The sequence below is a fragment of the Anolis sagrei genome, chromosome 3, assembly GCF_037176765.1.
Source record: "Anolis sagrei isolate rAnoSag1 chromosome 3, rAnoSag1.mat, whole genome shotgun sequence".
NCBI lineage: Eukaryota > Metazoa > Chordata > Lepidosauria > Squamata > Dactyloidae > Anolis > Anolis sagrei.
The window spans coordinates 263,884,716-263,903,366 of NC_090023.1; the positions used below are offsets into that span (position 1 = coordinate 263,884,716).

The 18,651-nt window shown below is 40.4% G+C and overlaps 1 protein-coding gene across 1 annotated transcript; it reads left to right on the plus strand.

Moving 5' to 3' along the window:
- The first annotated feature begins 1,385 nt into the window (after positions 1–1,385).
- Positions 1,386–18,651, plus strand: LOC132769830 (cytochrome P450 2J5-like). Its single transcript, XM_060766762.2, has 9 exons — positions 1,386–1,692; positions 7,062–7,131; positions 8,337–8,486; positions 9,688–9,848; positions 11,465–11,641; positions 12,337–12,478; positions 14,762–14,949; positions 15,964–16,105; positions 18,144–18,651. Exons 1-9 carry the CDS (start codon positions 1,405–1,407, stop codon positions 18,332–18,334), a joined length of 1,509 nt encoding a protein of 502 aa, XP_060622745.2. The 5' UTR covers positions 1,386–1,404; the 3' UTR covers positions 18,335–18,651.

An 18,651-nucleotide genomic window follows, 5' to 3' on the forward strand; every position in this document is an offset into this window, starting at 1 on the left:
ATAAGAATACGAACAGTGAGAACAACTCCAGATAAAAAGCAGTAATTGAAACAAGATAAAAAGATATCCAAACAAGTTAAATTGGGGATGTGGTAGTGGGTTAAACTGCTAGCTACTAGCTGTGGGTTAATCTTCTAGTTGCAAGAAATCTGCTAACTGTATGGTTTGCAGTTCAAAGCCGCGAGTCGGGATGAGCTCCTGACTGTCAGTCCCAGCTTCTGTCAACCTAGCAGTTCGAAAGCATGTAGTGCAAGTAGATCAATAGGTACTACCTAGGTGGGAAGGTAAAAGGGTGCCCTATGCAGACATGCAGACAAAACATTGGAGATATCTATGGACAACAGGCTCCTCGGCATGGAAAAATGGAAAAAGAGGACCTCCTGATGGTCGGAGTTGAGCATTGCCTCCAGATGCCAGAGATGGAAGGAGAAAGCCTTTACCTGTGTATGTGTATTGTATGTTGTTGTTGTTCAGGCATTTAATGTTTGCCTTATATGTGTATACTCTCTGGGGAGATAAAACGAAATAGAAAAAAGTATACACATCATCATCATCATCATCACACTCTGTGTTAACAGCACTGGAAAGAAACCTTATATTAGTATTAAGACTAATCATTCCAACACTCAGTGTACTGTTAAGCACCATTAATGTTGCTCTTCTTAGGTAGGATGAATTCTGGGTTGCTGGGAGTTTTTCGGGCTATATGGCTATGCTCCAGCAGCATTCTCGCCTAATGTTTTGCCTGCATCTGTGGCTGGCATCTCCAGAGGTCTGTTGGCAGTGAAGCAAGTGGGGTGTATATATACAAACCTGACAGCCCTTTTCCTCCACCACACGTTAGCTTCAGTTTTAGAGCGAGAAGGCAAGGCTTGCCTCGGTATATATGTACATTTTGTTCTTGTGGGTTTTTTCGGGCTATAGGGCCATGTTCTAGAGGCATTTCTCCTGACGTTTCGCCTGCATCTATGGCAAGCATCCTCAGAGGTAGTGACCTCACTACCTCTGAGGATGCTTGCCATAGATGCAGGTGAAACGTCAGGAGAAATGCCTCTAGAACATGGCCCTATAGCCCGAAAAAACCCACAAGAACCTAGTGATTCCAGCCATGAAAGCCTTCGACAATACATATGTACATTTTACTTGCTTCACTGCCATCAGACCTCTGAAGATGCCAGCCACAGATGCAGGCAAAATGTTAGGAGAGAATGCTCTTGGAACATGGCCATACAGGCCAAAAAACTCACAACAACCCAGAATTCATCCCAAGAAGAGTCACATTAATGGTATATAACAATACACTTTGAGCATTGGGATAATTAGTCTTAATACTAATATAAGGTTTCTTTCCAGTGCTGCTAGCACAGAGTGTGAGGACACTTGCTGCCTACTCTAACCTAAATAATGATTTGTTTAAAAGGGTGTTACCAGAAAACTGGAGGTGTGAGTGCAGACAGCTTAGTCTTTCAAAAAAGCTCATTCCACTCATCCAGGTGTAACAGGGAAAGAGAGACCATAAAAATGCTAGGCTTGAGTCTATTTTGGAATGCTCTCCTGGTGGGTCTTCTGCTCTTGAATTTTCTGAGACAGCTGTGGTGGCGGCGGAGATGCTATCCCCCTGGGCCTCTTCCACTCCCTCTCATGGGAAGCATGTGGCAGATTGGGATCAGACTTTATCAAGACACTTTTAAGGTATTTATCTCCAAATAATTGTTTTTTAAAGGGTGGTGATGGGAATGATGAATTATTTCCTCCCAGTAATAACTGTGCATAAATACTCCTGGGTTTTACTGGGCCTCTTTACATATGCCCAGCTGTCTATTTGGCAAAAATATTAATGGGTTTCCAAGTGTAAAGTATCCTATAACTCAGGCATAGGTAAACTTAGAATCATAGAATCCTAGAGTTGGAAGGGATCGCATGGGCCCTCCAGTCCAACCTCCTGCCAAGAAGCAGGAATATCACATTCAAAGCACCCCTGACAGATGGCCCCCTGTTTAAAGGCCTCCAAAGAAGGAGGCTCCTCCACACTCTGAGGCAGAGAGTTCCACTGCTGAACAGCTTTCATGTCAGGAAGTTCTTTCTAATGTTCAAGTGGAATCTCCTTTCCTGTAGTTTGAAGCTATTGCTCCATTGCGTCCTAGTCTCCAGAGCAGCAGAAAACAAGCATGCTCCCTCCTCCCTATGACCTTCCCTCACCTATTTATACATGGCCACCATGCCTCTTCTCAGCCTTCTCTTCTGAAGGCAAAATATGCCCAGTTCTTTAAGCCACTCCTCATAGGGCTTGGTCTCCAGACCCTTGATCATTTTAGTTGCTCTCCTTTGGACACATTCCAGCTTAGAGTCAACATCTTCCTTCAATTGCGGTGCCCAGAATTGGACACAGTGTGATTCCAGCTGTGGTCAGACTAAGGCAGAATAGAGGGGTAGTATGATAGAGGGGTAGCCAGTAGACTGTTGGGAATTGTGGGAGTTGAAATCCAAAAGATCTGGAGGGCCAAAGTTTGCTCATGATTGCTATAACATTCCAATGTATGCACAATGAGTAGTCTAATAGGTTTTTCAGCTTCTTCCCAAACTGATATTCATTTCATAGGGATATAGTTATGGTATGCATTTTACCCAAGTGTTGTTTGCCTTTAGTCCTCCAGAGTCTAACACTGAAACAATTTACAACTTCAGCTGATCATTCAGAGAGACAGTTTAGGCACCCAAAGCAAAAGGGCAAAGAAACATGGATTCAGCAGATATAAATGGTGTTGACATGAATTATTTTCCATGCCCCACTCTTTGCAATGCTTGAAATTTAGAAACTGCAGAAAAGATTAATGGGGAAAGACAGAATTCTTATTTCAGGGCAATGTCTACATTTTGCTTCCTTGAAGTTACATGAAGGAGACATTCAGAAGAATTTGACCTGAAATTAAAAAAAGAGGAAGAGATGGTATTTGTAATTTTAATGACTACCGTTCCAATTCAAATGCAAAAGATCAAAGAGTCATTAAGTCCTATTCCACATAGCTGCATATAATCCACATTGAACTGGCTTATATGGCAGTGTGGAATCAGATAATCCAGTTCAAAGCAGATGTTGTGGATTATCTACCTTGATATTCTGGGTTATATGGTTGTGTAGACAGTAGGGCTGGGCGGTTTCGTTTCGTTAATTCGTAATTCGTTAATAATTCGTTAATTTTTTCAATTACAAAACGATAACAAACCATTCTGGAGCAATTATTAAAAAAAACGAATTTTCAAAAACGTTTTGTAAATGCTTCGTATTTCGATATTGTATTCGTTTCGTTATTGTTTTGAGGTCGTTTCGTTATTATTTCCGCATGTCTGGGCCAGTTTTATGGTTCAATTAGTGAAAAAAAATTATAATATCACACCAACAGTCAACAACAGAGGGAGAGGGAAGCTTCAGAAGGTTTTGGAGGTTTTTTAGCGTATTTCGCGGTCGCGTCCGCCATTAACGAATCGATTCGTTATTGTTTCGGAAATCAATTCGTTAATTTTTTACCATTTACGAAATTTCGTAAATATCGAACTTTTTAAAAGGAACATTTTGTAATTATTTTAAATATCGAAACAAAAAAAAACCCCAAATACAAATCGATTTTAGAAACAAATTTTTCCGTTGTTACCCAGGCCTAGTAGACAGGCCCTAACTTGGCAACAATGTTCTGCTTATTGTCCTTAAAGTAGCTGCTAGCTACATGCAACTTCCCTTTTCCATCTCAAAACTGTCAGAATCTCAAGCAGACATCACAGACTGACTCAAAAAGCAGATATTATCCATGTACCACAAATAACCCCGTGACAGCTTTGTTATGACAGGAACTAAATATATTGTTTTTAATCACTCTAATTGATCTCACTCCTGCTCTACTGAGGGGTGGAGTTCCAAGTATGTAAACATTGGTAGATAAAGGAGAAACAACACCGGTATTTCTACATGCTTTCCTTCTACCCGTTGCCAAGATAATGTACTAAATGGTGCAATAGTTCCAAAATACTGCTGCATCATAAAATCAGATCTGCTCCCTCCCTTTGAGAAGTACTTAAGACATCAGTTGATATTAGTTGCCAACCTTGCTTGAGTAACTTTCACCAACACAAGAAGAGGAACATTTGTGGCTTGTCATAGGAAGGGGGAGCAAAGAAAATACTGTTGTTGTTGTTGTTGTTGTTCGCCTCCTCCTCCTCCTCCTCAATCATACATCCCAACATTTCACATACAAACTTGGAACAAGTGACATTGGGAACAAACAGCATTGAAGTCAAAGGTTAATAATGAGTGGGTTGTTGTGTGTTTTCCAGGCTGACATTTCACCTGCATCTTTTTTACAAATCCCAGGATTCGATAGCATGGAGCTATGGCAGTTGAGGTACCAAACTACTTCACCCTGACTCTGTTTGATTGAGCCACCACAACTCAATGTTCTGGAATCTTGGCCCTTGTAGTTTGGGGAGGCAACAGCACTCTTTGGCAGAAAAGGTCAAAGAGCTTATAACACTATATAGCGAAGATAGGTGACACACCGGGCAGATGGAAGACCAAGCTCACCACTGCCCACCAGTGTGAAGTATTAACGTTCAGCTGGACACTACTTTAACAACGATCACTGACTATAACAAGGGGGAAAGACTCTCTTATCCCACCTCAATACTTTTGTTAAGTGACCAACTGTATTAACGTTGTTAATGACCGATGTATTTGGTAAATTCGCTGCCACCACCTCAATATATGTCTGAAGAAAACATACGTGTGAATATGTAATTGGTAAAGTTTATTCAAGCCCTTGGTTTTCTTCAATGACTTCTCCTTTCGCTGACTGGACTGAAATCAAGTTGTATTCTTCAGGCTAACTGAGGTCTAAGGATTGTGACAGACCGAGGCAGACACCAGTTTAAAGATGAAAACACAAACAGGTTTATTTTAAACTTTGTGAACAAAACAACTCTTAATACGAGTGGTACATAAGCTTAATGCGTTTCAGAGGCTTAGCTGGCTTAGACAAGCAGTCTTTCTTAAAGACTTTAACTTTTGTTTCTTGTGAGTTCCTTGCTTCACACTGTTCACTGCACTGACACAGTGTGTCCTTGAGAAACAGCCCACTGACTGCCTCACAGAGCAAAATAGGCTTTCCTTCACTGACCCTACTAAGCACAGTGACTCAGGAACCTTTGCCTTTCCTATGCTCTAACTACAAGGCTCACTTCAAAAGTTCTCCCTGTCTAAATTCTTCTCAGCTCACTCTCCCTAAAATACTTCTTCACTCTACGATGTTTAAAGCTCAACTCTCCAGCTTGTCAAAAAGACACAGCCTTTTTTCCCTCTAAAAGCTAGCTCCTCCTCTGACTGCTCTAGCCAATCAGGAGTCGGCTGACTCCTCCCTCTTGCCTCTTGGCTCCCTGCCTATCTCTGAACATGTCAGCTACTGACTTTCCAGGCTTCGGCCTTCCTGGCAAAAGGTTAGATTCATGACACACTACAACTCCTGTCATGCCATACCACTAAACCATGGCAATGAAAAGGCCTTCTCTGTGCCCTTCCACACAGTCATATAGCCCAGAACATCAAGGTGGAAAATCCCACAATATCTGCTTTGAACTGGATTATCCGAGTCTACGCTGCCCTATATTCCAGTTAAAAAGCAGATAATGTGGGATTTCATTTGGCTGTGTGGAAGGGGTCTGGGTTATCTGAGGCCCCTTCCATACAGCTGTATAAAATCCACATTGAACTGGATTATATGGCAGTCTGGATTCAGGTAATGCAGTTCAAAGTAGATATTATGGATGATCTGCCTTGATATTCTGGGTTGTATTGCTGTCCCTTTGGGGGCTGTTCCTCCTGCTCCTCCTGTGTGCCCGGGCACCCTTGAGAGCACCCCCTGGTGATGCAGCACCTTACACAAAAGCTTACTCCGCCTAATGGTTGAGCCGCCCCTGCTGGCCAGGCTATTGGGCTGTATTTTGAAAGGGTACGGCAAGGGTGCAGCCAGAGCTCTATTCCCAAGATAGGTCTAGTACCATGGGTAGCTCCTTTAAAATGTAATAAAAAAAACTCAGAATGTATTCACCTTTCTATTGACATGGCAGCCACCAGATGTCACTGGCTTTCAATCTTTTCTAAACTATCTTTTCTGTGGCCTCCAAAGGGATGGTCATGGCAATGGACCTTTTAAACAAGCTGCAGGAATTTGCAGAAAACTGGGGAGAGGTCCTGCAATATTTATTTTTGCAAGCCAAACTGAGGCTTCTATTCATTTCCAGTTTGAATTTTTTTTCCAATTTACGGGAGGGGGCAATTTGTGCAGCTCCTGGAAGATTCCATGGATTGAACATTGACTCAGCGACACCATAGTTATTCAGTTGTCTAAAAGTGCAACCCTTTTTGCTTTTCACTCTGTTTCCATTAACCAGTTTTTTATTGTGTGTATAACTTGCTATAATATATTATAACTAACTGTACCTGCCATGCGTTGCTGTGGCCAACCTTCCCTCCCTCTTTCCTTCCTTCCTTCCCTTTTTTCTTTCTCTCCTTATCTACCTATCTAGCTCTGTCTAATCTATCTGTCTGGAGGATTGCTGGGAGCTGCAGTCCAGGAATAGAAAATTGGAAATATGCAGGGTTTGGGATGCTTTCAAAGAAATCCAAGGAGAAGAAAGCTTGCAGCTTGGAAACAATGCATTTGGATCACCCTCCTCTCCTAAAAGACCTGGTCTAGGGGATGCTGTAGTCTGGAAGAGAGTGTGGATATGTTATTGTGTGTGTTTGTTTACCACGGGAGTTGTTTTTGCGCATGTGCTGTAGCATCTTTTTGTTTTTTGGCTTTTAAAGATCCTTCCACTGTGTTTTTCAGTGTTTCTCATGAAGTGACAAACTCCAGTATTCTAAAGGATGTAGCTGTGGCATTAAACACAGAATCAGACTGCTGCATCTGTGTGGTTGTGAAAGGGTCTCAGATCTGCCTTAATAAAACAAAATTATGTGTTCTAGTACTTGGGTTTGAGTTTAACATTTCTCTTCAATTTGAATCCAATGACAGCTGAAATATCAACCAGAAAACAGTGAACCATCTGTGACTCCTTTCCTGAAAGCTGTTACAAACGAGAAGGGTAAGTTATTGTGAAGAGAATTTTTTGCTACTCTTTTCAACAAAAACATTATAATTTGGGGGGGGGGGGGAATAAAAGGTAAAGGTAAAGGTTTCCCCTGGCATTATGTCTAGTTGTGTCCAACTCCTGGGGTTGGTGCTCATCTCCATTTCTAAGCCAAAGAACCAGCGTTGTCTGCAGACGCCTCCAAGATCATGTGGCCAGCATGACTGCATGGAGCGTTGTTACCTTCCCACAAAAGTAGTACCTATTGATCTACTCACATTTGCATGATTTCAAACTGCTAGGTTGACAGAAGCTGGGGCTAACAGGGGGAGCTCACCCCGCTCCCCAGATACGAACCGCCAACCTTTTGGTTAGTAAGTTTGGCCAGCAAGTTTGGTCAGCAAGTTCTGCAGCTCAGCAGTTTAACCCACTGCACCTAATAGAATAAAATCTCTGGCAGGGATGATGGGATAAAAACAACAACAAAGCAATCTATGTAAGGAGAAAGTATAATATCCAAAGAGCATATAGTATATAATTTTATCAAAATTCCCAATATACAGCTCAATACAGTGGCATACAACAAAGTAAAAAGGAGAAACCACTATCAACGTAACAGTTCTAAGACTGATAGATCCCAAGTTCTAAGACTGATAGATGCAAACACAACAGTCACATGCTCCAATGGAGCTCCATGGTTTGGTAGGAGCAGTGGTGGCAACACAGGGATGAATGCAGTCATGCTGGCCACATGACCTTGGAAGTGTCTACAGACAACGCTGGCTCTTCAGCTTAGAAATGGAGATGAGCACCAATCCCCAGAGTTGGTCACGATTGGACTTAATGTCAGGGGAAAACCTTTACCTTTACCTATGTTTATAATTTCAAAACCTTATAGCTCACACTGATCATGAGATCTCTCATGCTGAGATAGCAGATTGAAAGAAAACCTCAAGGACAGAGAGAGCCATTCACATTCCTTAATCGTACCTTCCAAAATTCCAGTTACAGTCCACCCTAAAAAATAGTGTTTCTAAACTCATAGATAGCAATCTTACTCTCCATAGGTTTCAGAGATGTTTGCTGGCTAAGTTAGTTAATTCTATGTATAAAAAAGTAGCAGAAGACATGTTGTTGGAACACAGAACAGATGTAAACAACCACCCTGACCTTGATGCAAACCCTGTTTCTGTCTCTCTTTTGTTCATTACTTGTTGCAGATCTCGTATTTTCAAATGGACACATCTGGAAGCAGCAAAGACAGATTGGGCAAGCTACTATGCAGAAGCTGCAACTTGGGGAGAAAAGCATGGAACATCAAATTGAAAAAGAGGCCCAGCAGCTGGTGGAGATGTTTGCACGTGCCAAAGGTTTGTAGCATTAGGAGACAATTATGCCATGTATCCTGCCACACATGCACGTTTGGACACCATCCCTGCCCACTTCCCAACAGAATTTAGAGTATTTCCTATTGTTTCCTAGTAGGATTTAGATTTGTTTTCTCTGTGCTACAATCTTATCCAACCCAACTGTGGCAAGTACAGTCCAGATAAATTCTCGCTATTCACCTGATTTTAAAGTGTCACCGTTTCTTTTTCCTCCTCCCACTTTCCCCCTTTGTCTTCAGCTGCAAATTGAATACAAAGTGCAAAACGAATTTGCTTTCCATAAAGAGAGGATGGGAAAGCTCCTTTCACCTTCCAATTAGGCTCAGATAAAATTGACTGCTGCAATCTCTCTTTTCTTGTCTGTTTCTCTTTATTTGACATCTTGAGCCCAGTGTATGATGTTTGACCTCACTTGTTTAAATACAATATATCTGCTAAATCAAATAATGGCAGTCAGTAACTACTCTTACAGTGTGAGATCAACAATCCCACTGTATGGCAAATATATATATATATATATATATATATATATATATATATATATATATATATAGGAATGAGATGAAAAATTGACAGCAGCAACTAAATCAACAGGTCTCCTTGTAGTCTACTACTGAGATCCTTAGACATTCAAAGTAGGTTTTTTAGGCTACTGTTGCAAAGGTGGAAACACTTATTGTAACAGATCTAATCTGATTCCATATGGAAGAAAAGTAGAATGTAAAACACATACATATATACATATACATAACACAGCCAATAGGCCACAACTAATATCAGCCAGTACCCAACGGGCTCTTTCTTTCCAAGAAGCAAATCATGGGGTCTTTGTACAATGTGCAGTGAAATAATAATAATAATAATAATAATAATAATAATAATAATAATACTTTATTTATATCTCGTCAAAGAGACTCAGGGCAGATTCCAAACATAAAAGGCAAACATTCAATGCCCGAACACAACAACAATACATATACAGTAACGAAATTTGGCAACCCAACATATAAAAACAAATTAATAATGAAGTAATAATTAATAATTAATAATGAAATAATAATTAATAATTAAATATTGAAATTTCTTAGTAGAACTTCCCCCCTATAACCTCAGCATGAAATTCCACTATTCCTAGTAAGAGGAAAGCAATTTACACATGTCTGCAAATCACTTCCATTTTCAGGGCAGCCGCTTGATCCTTTGTTACCCATCTCTAATTCAGTCTGCAATATGATATGTGCCATGGCTTTTGGGCATCGATATCCCATGGAAGACAAAAGTTTTCAGAAACTGACCAAAGACATAGAATTGGCCGTTCAGTCTGGGGGCAGCTTCATTTACACAGTGAGTAGTTTTTGTTTTCCTGTTTACAGAACAGATCACATCAAAGGTCATGACTAAATCCTGCCATTCAGGCAGGACATCATTCTGTGATGTGGTTGGACTTCACTCCTTTCCAGTCAGATACTGGCCTTCTAGGATGTGGCAGAGATGCTGGGGAAGATTGATAGCAATGGTGGACCATAACTTCCATATTATGGTTGTTGACTTCAACTTCTGATGACCCATGAATGAGAGATATTTGAGAGTCCTGTAGTTTCCTTGATTGAGTCTATCCATCTGGAAGGAGGTCTTCTCTTTCCCTACTGCCTTCTCCTTTGCCAAGCATCAGTGCCTTTTCGTAATGAGTTATGGCATTTCATGAAACATCCAAAGTACTAGGGTTATCCAGAAAGTAAGGTTACAAGGCATGTAGCTCTCACGGGGACTTTTCTTGGGGGAAGTTGGCATCACTGCCGTGTAGCAGGAAGCCAGTAGAAGCGAACAAGCAATGCCAGTAGCTCATCGATTAGAGATGAGCATCTTCATTCCATTTCTCTCCAACTGTGAAATTCACACTGTAATACACTACCTAAATGCTAAAGGCATGAATCACGAAATCATTTCAGTTTATGGAGAGAATGTAATGTCAAGACAGCATGTGACAAAATGGGTATGGAATATATATTGTGAGATCATGAAAAAACTTCACAGAGCCATCCAAAACATGCTGACGGCGGGAGTCTGTCTCCTTCATGACAATGCGCATCTGTCTGCACACTGCTCGTTCAACACAAGCATTGTTGACTTCATTTGATTGGGACATTTTAAGTCACCCCTCTCCCAGCCCTGATCTCACACCCAGTGTCTATCATCTGCTCACTAAATTGAAGGAACACCTTGGTGGAAAACACTCTTTCGATGATGACAAGGTGAAAATCGAAGTGACGAACTGGCTGAAAAAGGTGGAGGGAAACTTCTATGACACAGGCATCAAAAGCTCATCCCACGGATGACAAAATGTATTAAACTGAATGGTGATTATGTGGGGGGAAAATATAATACTTATGCTACAATCCATGTAAGCTTTATTAGAATATATTCATTCTTTAAAAAAATCTTGTAACCTTGCTTTCCAAATAACCCTCATATTTTTTGCTGGTTCTCACCTTGAACTTGCACATCCAAAAGTATTTCAGGGAATTATTCTGCACAGAAATACGCACATGTTTTTTGCGTATAAACATCATGGGTTTTTGCATCATTTCACACAAAGAACATCTGTGGAGATCTTGCACCATGGCCTTCATTACATAGCATTTGATTGACAGGACTACATTATGGGCACAATATGCAACTATGTTAAAGAAGTGCAAATATGTGGAATGCAGCCTTGTAACCTTACTTTCCGGATAACCCTCATACAGCAGGCTCAGTTTAATAATCTTAGCTTCCAGTGAGAGTTCAAGCTTGATTGCTTTCAGTACCATTCATTTGCCTTTTTTTTTTACTAGTTTTACTGTAGATGAGCTAAATCCCTTCCTGTGAGCTTCCTTCCTTGTCCAACTTCCACATCCCTACATAGACATTGGAATCAATGTGGCCAGGATGATTCTGACTTTGATATCTCTTGACTTTAGTTTTTTAACTTGCTCCCATGCGTTATGAGATGTCTCCCAGGACCACAGAAGAAGGCCTTTTCATCCAGGAAATCGGTGCTTACTTTTGTAAAAAAGGAGATAAAGAAACATAAAGAGCGCAAACCATTAAGTGAACCACAGGATTTTGTTGATTTCTATCTGGTTCAAATGGAGAAAGTAAGTATCAATTTCATGAATAAAATCATGGCAAAATGATATTCAAATGCTGAAGAGAAACCTCTTAGGAATCCCCCCACAAAAGGATTTTTTGACTCTGGAAAGTTTTGCATTAGTTTTGTATTCCTGGCCTCAGAGTTTAATTTGGCTTTATTATTGTATTTTTCAATTGCATTCTTTTAAATGTGTAAATCACAAAGTCTTGGGAAAAGGCAGGATATTAATAATGATGATGATCCTTATACTAAGGTTTCATTTCCATTCCTCACTCAAACATGTATTGAGATTGTGAAGAACCTGTATTCATCCTGTTCATTACAATATCATAAATTAGGTTTACAACCTCATGACTGTTTCCTATTCACATTTTATGATCAGGGTACCATTGCAACAATCCTAAATACCCTGAAATCCATCTTCAAATCCAAGCAGCTGTACCTGGGAATAGAGTTGTGTATTGTTGGTGAGCATATGCACAAGAATCCAGTCCCTTTCAGCCAGTAAATCAGTGGTGACTTGGCTATTTGAGGCAGGACCCCATAAAATGCTGTCCTTCAGTGCAACTGGTTTAATTTTTAAATAGGTTCTGAAGATCAAATTGAGAGACAAATTGCAGCTATGACATTGTTGCTACGATGCAGAATCTTGGCCTTAATTTATTTGTGATATTGTCGTCTTTCTATTCTTAACAACAGTCCAAAGATAATGTCAGCTCTACGTATGATGAAGAGAAACTGGCTGCGTGTATTCTTGACCTCTTTATCACAAGCACAGAGACAACTGCCACTTCTCTGCAATGGGGACTTGTCCTCATGGCAACTCATCCAGATATCCAAGGTAAGAAGCACCTGTGCAATAAAAGGAAAGATCAGTACTGATTCTAATAGAAAACAATAATTGTTTTAGTAGTCGAGTGGAATTCCTTGAAGATATTCATTAATATATAGGCATAGCTCATGAGATCTCGAATTGAGGAAGAAATAATAATAATAATAATAATAATAATAATAATAATAAAGAAATAAAAATAAAAATAATAAAGAAAATCAAGAGGCTTCTGCAAGTGAAATAAATGGTAGAAGAAGAGAAACATGCACTGGCAGATTATGTAAAAGGAAGTCAAGAACCAACATTGAAGGAAGTCAATAGTAGTAAACTGCTTCAAGTGTAAAAACACAATCCAGAGCAGATGGCATTGGTTCTAATGGCTTGTTCTTGGGCTGCCAGAATCAGGCCCTCCGTCTCCTTTTTCAGCGTTCCATTTGTGAGCCACAGCCATGTTTTTTCTTTGTCAATTTGGCTCTCAATTTTTACCAGGAACTGTCCTTCTTTTGCCATTCTCATGTATTGGTGATGTATTGACGAATAATGCATGCAGATCCAAGTAGGGTAATATAAAGTACACACTATAATATCCCACAGCTGAATACCAGTATAACAGATCCCTGTATAATATATCACCAAATATCATGCCGCTGGACATCACTATAAAGGAGAATATCACAACCAGTGACGTGAGGCTGGAGGCTTATTGATGAAATGTCTGGGCAGGATGGTTCTTCCCCCAAAGATTCACTTTTCCCTCAAAAATCCTACCCCTGTGCCTCCACTTTGGTAGCGAGATGTAGATAGATATGTGTAAAGATAGAGTGAACACTGCTTGTCTTCTTTTGGTTTAAAGCTGCCACTAACCCAAGCTGCCTTAGGATTTTTAAAATGAGTTTTTGAGGTAAACTTTTCCCACTTTTACCAACACTGCTCTTCCACTTTTACCAACACTGCTCTGTAGTATCAGTATGTTAAAGTTACTGGGATTATCACGAAGGATTAATGATAGATTGAGGAATGATAGAGACCTTTTTGAAAGTTAAATAGAAAAAGATTTATTTATAAAAACAGACAACTAACTTCTTCTGAGAGGCACAAAACACTTGACTTGTTTCAAAAGTATTACAGCTTGATGGTTGCTAGAATGAGTTTCTTCACTTAGTTACAGTCAGAGCTAATCAAACAGATCTAGCTGATAGTAACAAAAATCCCTCACTCTACTTCAGAGAAATAGTAATGAGTTTCTGACTAACCTATCCTAGGTAGTCCCCTGAGATATCAGCTAACTCTTCCCAGAGTTCTTCCTGCTAACTAACTCAGTCTAGAGAGCTAATCTCTTGTGCTTTCTCCCACAAGAAATCTGGTTGTCTGACCTTTCTCCTATCAGCTAATCAACCCTGTCTCACAGACACTCTCTCCCTGAAAACCCAGTTTCAAAAACACTTCTTCACCCACCAGCTCCCAGTTCTCAACTCTCACAGAAGCTGAAATCTTTTCCCTCCTAAGACTTGGCTCCTACCATCTGCTCTAGCCAATCCCAGGAGATTTCAAACTCCTCCCATCTTCTATCTATCCTCACTCAAGATGGCTGCTTCCCTGGCTTACACTCTCAAAATGGAGGTTTGCCATACTGTTATCCAGGCTTCTTTTCCGGTCTATTAGGTAAGATTTTTGCAGCTGGCAAGTGGTGATTTTGTCAGCGCTGATTGTTTTTAAGTGCTGGCCAAGGTCTTTAGGCACTTCACCCAGTTTGCTGATCACCACTGGGACCACCTTGACTGGCTTGTGCCAGAATCTTTTCAATTATTGTTATTATTATTATTATTATTATTATTATTAATATTATTAATATTTATACCCCGCTTTATCAAGGAGGACTCAAAGTGGCTTGATATAAAAACATTAGTATACAATTAAAATATACAAATATGCAAATATTAAAACAAATAAACACAAACAGTACCAAAAAAATTCACAGTTAAAATCCATCAAAACATTTTCAAAGTTTTTTTAAAAAAATCCCACAGCACCCCCTGTAGACAAACTTTGGGACTAGTCACATTCATGCAAGAGTCTCAGGTAAGCCTTGTAAGCAAAAAGAAAAGAGTTACATGCGGATGCTGCATCAGATTTATAAAACTTATCCATAATCTGCAAATGTTGAAAGAGCGAGTTGCCAGAAAGTGAGGTGTCAAAAGTGGGAGAGCTTGTAATTTAATATGGAACGTATCCTGATAAACACATGGATCAAAATAAAGTTTGTTTCATTCTCCATCTCTCCATTTTCTGCAGATAAAGTCTACAAGGAGATGGAAAGAGTTTTGGGTTCCTCTCAATCAATCTCCTATCAAGACTGGAAGAAACTGCCCTATACCTGTGCAGTTATTCATGAGATCCAGCGCACTAAATATGCCTTCTTATTCAGGATAATCAGGCAATTTGCAAAGGATGTGAACATCTTTGGTTTTCTCATGCCAAAGGTATAGAGTAAGGAACTTTGAGCTTTCTGTGTCAGTCTCTTCTTTCCTAAAACTTAATATTGATCTGAGCCAGCACTTTGTGAATGCAATATTTCTGGCTCTAGTTCAGAAGTTGTTTCCCACCTTTCCATTATTTTCATGGACTGATTGCGACAGTTGCCAAACAAAGCTAGTTTGTTTGGCAACACTCAGATAATGTAGTTCACACTCAGATAATGTAGGATTTTCTGCTTATATATTCTGGGATATAAGACTGTATGGAAGGGCCCCTAGTTCTGGATTCATGTTGTACCTCCAGAGGTGATTACTTTAAAGTTTCATCTGAGAGGATATTGCATACTACTCAACTTCCTTGATCAGGGAAGGAGAGGAGCAGACAAATTCCATTGTGTGTGTATATGGGCCCTTCCACACAGTCCAATATCCCAGAATATCAAGGCAGAAAATCCCACATTATCAGAGTGAGAACTCAGAGAACTCAGTTCAAAGCAGATATTGTGGGATTTTCTGCCTTGATATTCTGGAATATAGGGCTGTGTGGACGGGCCCAAGAAATTCCATGGTGAACCCACTTGTTTTGAGATGATGGACTTCCCAGTTCTGCTATATAGAATCCAGAGCTACTTTACGGTTAACCAAACATTAAGAAAAAGGTGAGTTATCAGCAGTTAAGATACTTTAAATCCTTTTATTGCAGAGAAAGTATCTTCAGAGGGCTCTTCCGCATAGCCATATAACCCCAGAATATCAAGGCAGAAAATCCCACAATATCTGCTCTGAACTGGAGGGCCGTATCAGAGGCAGTGAGGTCTGTTGGAACTAGGAAAATGGGTTTATATATCTGTGGAATGACCAGTGTGGGACAAAGAACTCTTGCCTGTTGGAGCTAGGTGTGAATGTTTTAACTGACCACCATGATTAGCATTTGATGGCCTGCCAGTGCCTGGGGCAGGATAGAAACAAACAAATAACAATAATATTCATTCTGACTCCTTGCTTTTTTTCTCTCTTCAGGGGACATTTATTAACCCTAATCTGAACTCTGTTCTTCTTGATCACAAGCAATGGGAAACACCTGAAAAATTTAACCCGAGTCATTTTTTGGACAAGAGTGGAAAATTTGTAGCCAAAGAAGATTTTCTGCTATTTGGATCAGGTAAAGATGAACAAGATATCTCACTGTAAGTTCTCAAATGTTTCAGTGAGAAAGAGCTTAGTTGAAGGGAGAAGTAGGTAGAATCTGACCCTGGAACACATACAGATCCCGCGGCTATTTTTGATCGCATGGTCTTTTTCTTGCCCACTGCCCTAAGAAGTGTGGTATATTCCTCTTCTGGAATTGCCTCTGCTGAAAGAGCTGTAGGAACTTGCATTTGTAAACCTGTTTTCAAAGAAATACATGTCTGTCTAATTTCCCTTATTTCCCTTTAGAAACGTTTTGAACAGTCTGTGGAGGGTTCTAGGGTGAAAAAGTGGCCCCTGGATCCACCACAGGAGAATAACTCTCAATATGCCAAGAAATTTGGCAGACATGGCTTGAAAATTGGTCTATGCAGAGATCCTTTCAGTGTGGGCTTCTCTGAGTGGTCAGTGGCAAATAGGAGGCATCACAGACACGCATGACCATGTACTTTTAAGAATCTGCAGTTTGCCCTTTAAGGAGGATGGGAGTCACCGAGGAGGCGAAGTAGTATATTCCTCCCTCTGCAGAGACCAAAAAAGTGAGAAGTATGAGGGTGTACATTGCAGCCAAGATCCTGCATCATCCAAATGTAACTATAATAATGGAGTTCCATCATTTAATGATGTAAATATGATGTAGCTCTAAGGAACTGATTTTCACCAGTTTCTACTGAGCCAAAACAAAGGAAAGAAGAAAGGAAGGATGGGAGGGATGGATGGAAGGAAGGAAGGAAGGAAGGAAGGAAGGAAGGAAGGAAGGAAAGCAGGCAGGCTTTCTCAGCATTCCTAACTGAAGGCTTGCAGGGAAATGGCAGTAGGGTGCATTTAGAACAGACCACAATTGCGTCTCTCAACACAAAGAAGCTTGAAGAAGAGAAGGCAGAGAGGAGACATTTATTTATTTATTTATGACATTTCTATCCTGCCCATATCAGCCTGAAGACGACTCAGGGGGGCTTACAAGTCGGCAGCAATTTAATGCCATATATAAAAATACATACATTGATAAAAGCAGCAGACATCATCATACATTTAAAAACCATAAAAAGCAATAAATAATAAAATTATAAAAACTATGTCTTTTTGTTCAAACCCTCAACTGTTCTATCATCTTAGCCGTTCCAAGTTCATTTTCCGATTTCAGTTTTATTGATCATGTTGTGCTTCCTAACACTTGCTCGTAGAGCCAAATGTTCACTTTTTCAAAATGTCAGGAGGGAGGGGGCCAATCTAATATCCCTAGGCAGGGAGTTCCACAGCCAAGGGGCCACCACAGAGAAGGCCCCGTCTCTCATCCCTGCCAAACGTGCTTGTGAAGAAGGTCGGATCGAGAGCAGGGCCTCCTCAGATGATCTCAAGTTCCTAGAAGGTTCATATGGAGAGGTGTGTTCAGATACATAAGATGGGAGAGGTAGTCATAGGGAGGAGGGAGCAAGCTTGTTTTCTGCTGCCCTGGAGACTAGGACACAGAACAATGGCTTCAAACTACAAGAAAGGAGATTCTATCTGAACATTAGGAATAACTTCCTGACTGTGAGAGCCATTCAGCAGTGGAACTCTCTGCCCCGGAGTGTGGTGGAGGCTCCTTCTTTGGAGGCTTTTAAACAGAGGCTAAATGGCCATCTGTCGGGGGTGCTTTGAATGTAATTTTCCCGCTTCTTGGCAGGGGTTGGACTGGATGGCCCATGAGGTCTCTTCCAACTCTATGATTCTGTGATTCTATGATTCTATGTTCCATAACTGGGAGAGCATGGCAGAAATCATTTCCAAATGCCCTGGTCTGCAAACCCTTGGATTCAGAAGCTGGCTAGTTCAAAAGATAAGCTTTTGGGGATCAAGAACATAAAAAACTTTCTCAGTAGTTATGAGATTGTTAAATCTGCCTTATGATCTCATAGTTATTGAACAGGATGCCTATGTCATCAACAGGAACTTTTGTGAAGACCTGAATGGATGTCCTGATTATGAGATGTGGTTATATGTCTGCTCCCTTTCCCTCTCTCCTTACACAGGTGATGCCATATCTTTGGCGGAAGAGCTGGCACGGATTGAGCTCTTCTCCTTCTTCGCCGCTCTGTTGAGGGCATTCCATTTCCAGATGCCAGAAGAAGCAAAGGAACTGAACACACAACCCCAAATAGGACTGACAACCTATCCTCATTGTTATCAGCTCTGTGCCATCCCCCACCATAACACGTCGTAAATTATAATCATAACGGGAGCTGGAATCAAAAAGAAATTTACAAATATGTGTCATCTAAAGGATCATTGACAAAACTGTGCATGTATCTTTTAGTTTCACAACACTGAGAGCAACCCTACATTTCTCATTTTTTAAAAAAAATATTTGTAAAATTCAATTCTGATGCAGGCCTTGGGTCCAAAAGAGTTTCTGCACCCTTCCTATAAAAGAAATGGAAACAATGTCATTGCTTACGAGTAAAGAAATATAATAAAGTAATTTAATACATTAAGTTCTTGTGTGGATTGGGCAATGGTTTGGATAGAGAATAATTTATG